Source organism: Rhineura floridana, chromosome 2, assembly GCF_030035675.1.
Source record: "Rhineura floridana isolate rRhiFlo1 chromosome 2, rRhiFlo1.hap2, whole genome shotgun sequence".
In the NCBI taxonomy this organism is placed as follows: Eukaryota; Metazoa; Chordata; class Lepidosauria; order Squamata; family Rhineuridae; genus Rhineura; species Rhineura floridana.
This window is the reverse complement of record NC_084481.1, coordinates 108,564,522-108,573,666: the sequence shown is the minus strand read 5'-3', so window position 1 is coordinate 108,573,666 and position 9,145 is coordinate 108,564,522. Positions and strand designations below refer to the sequence as shown.

The window sequence follows — 9,145 nt, the reverse complement described above, 5'->3', positions numbered from 1 at the left end:
ACAGACCGCAACAACCAGCACGCCGAAGACCACTCCCCCGATGTCAACCCCTGTGCCGCCCATGACTACACCCGTTCCCACTACAGTTAGTACCCACCCCACTACACTCAGCACACCCACCCCACTCAGCACACCCACCCCGACCACTACAACAGCACCCCACACCTCCAGCACACCCATCACTTTGACTACTAAAACTCTTCCCACTACCACAACCACGCCCACAACTCCCATCTCCACTTCCACCAGCACTACAGTACCCACTCCCACCACCACAACTACTACCACGACTCGCCCTACCCCCACAGAAACGTCCAGTCCTGCAACCAGCACAACTCCCGCGACCACAACCGTCACAACGAGCAGCGGTAAGCCTTCTTGGTCGCTCATCAGCTGCTTACGCATCATTTGCCATCGTTTCGTTATCCTAAAGCATCAACGGGCACGGTGATTCCAATGTCCAGCTCCCAGACAGATCAGCCCACAAAAAGAAAGGAGGGGGCCAGCCCACTTCGGCAGCTGGGGACCAGTTAATCATTTGCTCAACTGGCACCCTTTTGAAACACAAATGGAAGCACTGTCTGCTGCCTTTCTCTCTCTTTCTTCACGGGGACCAATGTTCTTTTTCTCTTGCATTACAGCACCACCAAAAGTCACCGCTTCTGTTCCAACACCAACTTCTACAGGTAAGCGCCTCGGTCATAAGGCATGAGCGAGTTTCTCATTGGCTTTGCTTCTCTTGCTCGCCCTTTCCCCTCTGCTGGGCACATCCTTTCCTGTGCTTTCTTTGCAGTCTCAACACATTCCTCAACAAGACCCACCAGCCACACGCCGAAAACAACAATAACCTCTTCTCCGTCCACAACGTCCAGAACTACCGTGTCTACACAGACCGCAACAACCAGCACGCCGAAAACCACTCCCCCGATGTCAACCCCTGTGCCGCCCATGACTACACCCGTTCCCACTACTGTTTCCACCCACCCCACAACACTCAGCACACCCACCCCACTCAGCACACCCACCCCGGCCACTACAACAGCACCCCACACCTCCAGCACACCCATCACTTTGACAACTAAAACTCTTCCCACTACCACAACCACGCCCACAATTCCCACCTCCACTACCACCAGCACTACAGTACCCACACCCACCACCACAACTACTACCACAACTCGCCCTACCCCCACAGAAACGTCCAGTCCTGCAACCACCACAACTCCCGCGACCACAACCGTCACAACGAGCAGCGGTAAGCCTTCTTGGTCGCTCATCAGCTGCTTACGCATCATTTGCCATCGTTTCGTTATCCTAAAGCATCAACGGGCACGGTGATTCCAACCTCCAGCTCCCAGATAGATCAGCCCACAAAAAGAAAGGAGGGGGCCAGCCCACTGCGTCAGCTGGGGACCAGTTAATCATTTGCTCAACTGGAACCGTTTTGAAACACAAATGGAACACCGTCTGCTGCCTTTCTCTCTCTTTCTTCACGGGGACCAATGTTCTTTTTCTCTTGCGTTACAGCACCACCAAAAGTCACCGCTTCTGTTCCAACACCAACTTCTACAGGTAAGCGCCTCGGTCATAAGGCATGAGCGAGTTTCTCATTGGCTTTGCTTCTCTTGCTCGCCATTTCCCCTCTGCTGGGCACGTCCTTTCATGTGCTTTCTTTGCAGTCTCAACACGTTCCTCAACAAGACCCACCAGCCACACGCCGAAAATAACAATAACCTCTTCTCCGTCCACAACGTCCAGAACTACCGTGTCTACACAGACCGCAACAATCAGCACGCTGAAGACCACTCCTCCGATGTCAACTCCTGTGCCGCCCATGACTACACCCGTTCCCACTACTGTTTCCACCCACCCCACTACACTCAGCACACCCACCCCACTCAGCACACCCACCCCGACCACTACAACAGCACCCCACACCTCCAGCACACCCATCACTTTGACTACTAAAACTCTTCCCACTACCACAACCACGCCCACAACTCCCACCTCCACTACCACCAGCACTACAGTACCCACACCCACCACCACAACTACTACCACAACTCGCCCTACCCCCACAGAAACGTCCAGTCCTGCAACCACCACAACTCCCGTGACCACAACCGTCACAACGAGCAGCGGTAAGCCTTCTTGGTCGCTCATCAGCTGCTTACGCATCATTTGCCATCATTTCGTTATCATAAAGCATCAACGGGCACGGTGATTCCAACCTCCAGCTCCCAGATAGATCAGCCCACAAAAAGAAAGGAGGGGGCCAGCCCACTCCATCAGCTGGGGACCAGTTAATCATTTGCTCAACTGGAACCGTTTTGAAACACAAATGGAACACCGTCTGCTGCCTTTCTCTCTCTTTCTTCACGGGGACCAATGTTCTTTTTCTCTTGCGTTACAGCACCACCGAAAGTCAACGCTTCTGTTCCAACACCAACTTCTACAGGTAAGCGCCTCGGTCATAAGGCATGAGCGAGTTTCTCATTGGCTTTGCTTCTCTTGCTCGCCCTTTCCCCTCTGCTGGGCACATCCTTTCATGTGCTTTCTTTGCAGTCTCAACACATTCCTCAACAAGACCCACCAGCCACACGCCGAAAACAACAATAACCTCTTCTCCGTCCACAACGTCCAGAACTACCGTGTCTACACAGACCGCAACAACCAGCACGCCGAAGACCACTCCCCCGATGTCAACCCCTGTGCTGCCCATGACTACACCCGTTCCCACTACAGTTAGTACCCACCCCACTACACTCAGCACACCCACCCCACTCAGCACACCCACCCCGACCACTACAACAGCACCCCACACCTCCAGCACACCCATCACTTTGACTACTAAAACTCTTCCCACTACCACAACCACGCCCACAACTCCCATCTCCACTTCCACCAGCACTACAGTACCCACTCCCACCACCACAACTACTACCACGACTCGCCCTACCCCCACAGAAACGTCCAGTCCTGCAACCAGCACAACTCCCGCGACCACAACCGTCACAACGAGCAGCGGTAAGCCTTCTTGGTCACTCATCAGCTGCTTACGCATCATTTGCCATCGTTTCGTTATCAGAAAGCATCAACGGGCACGGTGATTCCAACCTCCAGCTCCCAGATAGATCAGCCCACAAAAAGAAAGGAGGGGGCCAGCCCACTGCGTCAGCTGGGGACCAGTTAATCATTTGCTCAACTGGAACCGTTTTGAAACACAAATGGAACACCGTCTGCTGCCTTTCTCTCTCTTTCTTCACGGGGACCAATGTTCTTTTTCTCTTGCGTTACAGCACCACCGAAAGTCACCGCTTCTGTTCCAACACCAACTTCTACAGGTAAGCGCCTCGGTCATAAGGCATGAGCGAGTTTCTCATTGGCTTTGCTTCTCTTGCTCGCCCTTTCCCCTCTGCTGGGCACATCCTTTCATGTGCTTTCTTTGCAGTCTCAACACATTCCTCAACAAGACCCACCAGCCACACGCCGAAAACAACAATAACCTCTTCTCCGTCCACAACGTCCAGAACTACCGTGTCTACACAGACCGCAACAACCAGCACGCCGAAGACCACTCCCCCGATGTCAACCTCTGTGCCGCCCATGACTACACCTGTTCCCACTACAGTTAGCACCCACCCCACTACACTCAGCACACCCACCCCACTCAGCACACCCACCCCGACCACTACAACAGCACCCCACACCTCCAGCACACCCATCACTTTGACTACTAAAACTCTTCCCACTACCACAACCATGCCCACAACTCCCACCTCCACTTCCACCAGCACTACAGTACCCACTCCCACCACCACAACTACTACCACAACTCATCCTACCCCCACAGAAACATCCAGTCCTCCAACCGCCACAACCCCTGCAACCACAACCGTCACAACGAGCAGCGGTAAGCCTTCTTGGTCGCTCATCAGCTGCTTACGCATCATTTGCCATCGTTTCGTTATCCTAAAGCATCAATGGGCACGGTGATTCCAACCTCCAGCTCCCAGATAGATCAGCCCACAAAAAGAAAGGAGGGGGCCAACCCCACTGCGTCAGCTGGGGACCAGTTAATCATTTGCTCAACTGGCACTCTTTTGAAACACAAATGGAAGCACTGTCTGCTGCCTTTCTCTCTCTTTCTTCACGGGGACTAATGTTCTTTTTCTCTTGCGTTACAGCACCACCAAAAGTCACCGCTTCTGTTCCAACACCAACTTCTACAGGTAAGCGCCTCGGTCATAAGGCATGAGCAAATTTCTCATTGGCTTTCCTTCTCTTGCTCGCCCTTCCCCCTCTGCTGGGCACATCCTTTCATTTGCTTTCTTTGCAGTCTCAACACGTTCCTCAACAAGACCCACCAGCCACACGCCGAAAACAACAATAACCTCTTCTCCGTCCACGACGTCCAGAACTACCGTGTCTACACAGACCGCAACAATCATCACGCCGAAGACCACTCCCCCGATGTCAACCCCTGTGCCGACGACGACTACACCCGTTCCCACTACTGTTTCCACCCACCCCACTACACTCAGCACACCCACCCCGACCACTACAACAGCACCCCACACCTCCAGCACACCCATCACTTTGACTACTAAAACTCTTCCCACTACCACAACCATGCCCACAACTCCCACCTTTACTTCCACCACCACTACAGTACCTACTCCCACTTCCACAACTATTACAATGACTCTCCATACCACCACAGAAACATCCAGTACTCTAGCCACCACAACCCCTGCCCCCTCAACCGCCAGCATGCCTAAGACCACTCACACTAGTGCCATTTCTCCATCATTTAGTTCATCACTTCCTCCTCTGCCAACAACTTCTCCAATAATAATACCCTCTACTGTATCTACTATTCCCATTGTTTCTGTGACAACCAGTTCTCCCTTATCCTCAACTAGTAGTACAACTATCACTAGCAGTCCATTAACTACTAGAACTAGTACTCTGATAATTAGTACTACACCTTTGAAGACGACCTCTGTATCGCATACAACTACTACTCCTGGTATGTTCCTTTGTTAATGAAAATGTTTATACATTCCAATGGGCTATGTGGTACTATTTGTTATATTTTGAAATTGCATATAATTCCTGCATAATGAATCTTGAATTGTTTCCCATTTTTTTCTTTTTAATAGTTCAGAGAACACCACTATATCATTCATTCATTCATTCATCCATTCATTCATTTCTATCCCGCCCTTTCTCCCAGTAGGAGCCCAGGCTGGCAATTCAAATAGTTCATTGTTATGTCATCATTGCTTATTTTAAAAAATGTGTTTACTCTATTTGAGTATACTTTATAGTATACTCAAAAATAAATAGAAGGAAAATACAGAAAATGGTTGTTCAAGCTAATTAGCTTACTGTCATGGTTCATTAATCGAAATATATTGTCACTATTATATTTTCTAAAATAAGAAGAGAAAAAAGAGAAAAATAAAATATTAAATATATATAGTAAGGAAAGATGCAAATATTATTGCATAGGTAGCTGCATATTCCATATCTTTTTTGAAGACACAATCTAACATAACATGTTCTCCATTATGTACAGTAGCAGTGCTATCCTATACAAGTCTACACAGATGTAAATTAAATGTGGCCTAGGTAGGTGTGTAGGACTGCAACCTAAACGAAAAGACAATAATGCTGGGAAAAACAGAAGGGAGAAGGAAAAGAGGAAGACCAAACAAGAGATGGATTGATTCCATAAAGGAATCCACAGACCTGAACTTACAAGATCTGAACAGGGTGGTTTATCATAGATGCTATTGGAGGTTGCTGATTCATATGGGTCGCCATACTTTAAACAGAGTGAGGATGAGATGTATATTATTTTGCTGTTTGTGTGTGTGTGTGTGTTCATTTAGACATTTTGCTTTTATTTTTTCAGTTACTGGCAATGGTCCTAAAATAACAACTACTGCTACAACCTCAAATCATACATTATGTTAGTTGCACTAAATAAATAATCTAGGTAAAAATTATTGGCTTCCTAAATCTGTAGTCATCTGCATACTTAATTTGAGAGTAAGCCCAGTGAAACCAGTGGCCACTGGTTCCAAGTGCTGCACTTGGCTCCTATTGGGAGGAAGGGCGGGATAGAAATCTAATAAATGAATGAATTTAAATATGCTTAGAAGTGGGTTGAACAATAGAGAAAATATAGCTTTGACAGCTACCTACTCATATATGTCAAAATATTTTGAATGTACTTAAACAATGAAAATTAATTTCATTTTTAATAATGACTCAAAATGCTGTTCATTTATGAAGTTTAAAATATCTAAATTCCTGAAATTGCCATAGTACATAGATTTACAAAAAAGAGTCAAAGAGGCCATATACCTGCTTCCATAGCATGAAAACTGTAAGCAGTACAGACTGTAAAAGGGCCATAAAACTCAGCTGAGACTTAACAGGGGCTATGCTTGATACAGAAATGTGTTATCCCCTTCTCATTGCACTCAGTAGGAGCAGTTTGCACAGTTTGCACCATCATCATCATTTTAGTCTATTATCAGTCCTTCACCCTGAGGTCTCACAGCAGGTTACAATAATTTAAAATACATTTGTAAAAACAATTTAAAATAACTTACAATCACAAAAAACATAAAAATAGGATGGGTCTTAAAAATATGTATCTCGGGTATCAAAGGCCAGGGCAAAGAGGTGCATCTTCAGCCTATATATTAATCTATATTGTCATAAGAAGATTCACCATGTTTCCAATGTTACTTTTACATTAATTGCTATTTTATTTCATGCTTGCCAGGGAAATGTGAACCTGTTGAATATGAAGATCAAGTGGTTTACAAGGGTTGTGTTGCAAATGTCACTTTGACTCGCTGTGAAGGAATGTGTCCATCATCAGCAAGGTAACTAAGAAACTGTGACAAACTGGCCAACCACTATGTCTTTTGCTTACTGCATGCTATTATAAAGTAATGCTCTGTAAATAGTCTCAATATCAATGTCAATTACTTCCATTCCTCTACAGCACCTAGATATATTATATTATATTGTATTTATTAGGAAAAAGTAGATAATTTCCTTTCATGTGATGAAATAATTTTTTCCCCAGTATTGGAACAAAATCCCCAGCTATAGTCCTGCCATCCCTGTCCCCAAATCAAAGTAGAACTGCCTACAGGAGTACAGTTCATATTATTTTTATTTTATGTTTTGTTTTGTTTAAAGATTTACATACCACCTTTCATCAATTGATCCCAGGGCAGTTTACAACTTGATAAATCTATATGATAAATCAATATGATAAATCAATATGTTAAATTCAATAAATTTAAAAACATGAAAGAAAAACAAAGCAATAAAATAGTGTTTCAAACAGCAGAATGCAGGACAAGCTATTACATATTACTTATTCTGTTCAGCCTGCCTTGTACTTGGTAGGAGTGAACATAGATACTCAATACTTAAAATTTTGTATCTTCAAGATTTTGCAGCTGAACGGGGTGGAGCCGCATTCCCTTGTGGGTAACATTCTGGGAAACCACATGATGGTGGTGGGTGAGGCCAAGTCCCAGAGGGTCAAATACATGCCCCCCCCATACACATATACACCTTCTTGCCGATATCCTTCATATATGGTATTTTTATCTTGAGGAGGGAGTATTCAAACACATTAAGTGTACAGACCCAGAAGAGGTTTACATACAGAGAAAATCTAAAACAAGACTCTTCTCTTTCACAGGCTGAATATTGTCAAAATGATGGTAGACATGGAGTGTGGGTGCTGCATGCCACTCACACTCTACAAGAAAGAACTGAGGATGCCTTGTCCAGATCCAGATAATCCACAGAAACCACTTGTTACAGAAATCATCATATTTGGTGGCTGTGTATGCAACTATGATGGGTGTACACACTAGCCAGACCCAACTACGTCAAACGAAGTATGGCATTAGGAATCCCTTTGTTTATATACATTTCTCCAAGCTGTGGGAAGGAAACTAGGCTATACTCTCCTGAAGACTGGTACTGATAACAGCTTATGTTAATTTATTCATTATTTGGGGAGTAAGACGATGAAAGAAATATCTGGCTTGTTCAGAAGGTTTTCAACACGCAATGTCTATCTGAATATATATTGTAAAATAGTTAAATAGGTTTAATAAAGAGATTAGCTGTTCATTCTGATTTTCAATGGTGAGTAATTGATTATCATAAACTGGTATAATAGCCTTCCGTAACTTGATGTCCTCCAGATGTTGTTGGACTACAACTCCCATCAGCCCCAGTCACTACAGCCAATGGTCAAGGGTGACTGGAGTTGTAATCCAAAACATAGGGGCGGAGGAAATAAGGCTGGAGAAGGCTGCTCTATGGTAATAGTGAACTCATTCTCTAAGTGTGGATCCTCATGTAGCCAAAACAGCACCAACGATACACAAAAGAGGTACAATCAAGCTCAGGAGAATTTCAAAGTTTACAGAAGTATAAAAAGCTATAGAGGAAAAAAAAGGAAAGGGAACCTTGAAAATATCCTTTGAAGACTGGACGTGCTCAGTGGTCAGGGAATGCTGACTGGTGGGTGTATAGTGAAATCCAGAGGGAAGGGAGAATGGAACGAAGTATCATAGAAAAGGGCATGGGTGTCTGATTGACTGGAAACCTGAACATGTGTACTCCACACTGCAACATTTTGTTGCAGGCCCCATTTAGTGTTACAATGTTCATCTAGTGCCAGTTCCTCTAAACGTTCAATACACTGAACAGTTGTAAGCAGCAAAAAAAGGAAAAGCAGTCAAGTTCATAGGGGGAGAATAAATACTGCTCTGATGTCCGGCAACTATATGAAAAAACATGGTGATGGACAGAGGGATTACAAACTACTTTGGGCAAAGTAGGTGGGGAGATAACCAGATAAAAATTCTTGATTGTGGATAATTACGTATGAAAGTACTCCTGTGGAATATGGTGGAAGAGCATAATTATTAGGATGGCACTGTCAAAAAAGGAGCACATGAATTAAGTGTGGGTACTTTATCACAACAGATGAGCAGTTTAGGCTAAAATGCTTGTCCCAGAAGGAAGCAGGATAATAAACTGATCTCCATAAAAGCAAGATAATTATGCTATTTCTTTGATAAGT

General features: G+C 45.2%; 2 protein-coding genes across 2 annotated transcripts; both read left to right on the top strand.

The window, feature by feature from the left end:
- The first annotated feature begins 708 nt into the window (after window positions 1-708).
- LOC133377975 (integumentary mucin C.1-like) lies at window positions 709-1,338 on the top strand. Its single transcript, XM_061612763.1, has one exon. The coding sequence runs from the start codon at window positions 709-711 to the stop codon at window positions 1,336-1,338; it is 630 nt and encodes a 209-aa protein (XP_061468747.1).
- Window positions 1,339-3,762: 2,424 nt separating this feature from the next.
- LOC133377974 (mucin-2-like) lies at window positions 3,763-8,115 on the top strand. The gene is made up of 5 exons (XM_061612761.1): window positions 3,763-3,913; window positions 4,188-4,232; window positions 4,340-5,032; window positions 6,806-6,908; window positions 7,745-8,115. The coding sequence occupies exons 1-5, from the start codon at window positions 3,763-3,765 to the stop codon at window positions 7,920-7,922; spliced, it is 1,170 nt and encodes a 389-aa protein (XP_061468745.1). The 3' UTR covers window positions 7,923-8,115.
- The last annotated feature ends 1,030 nt before the right edge of the window (window positions 8,116-9,145 follow it).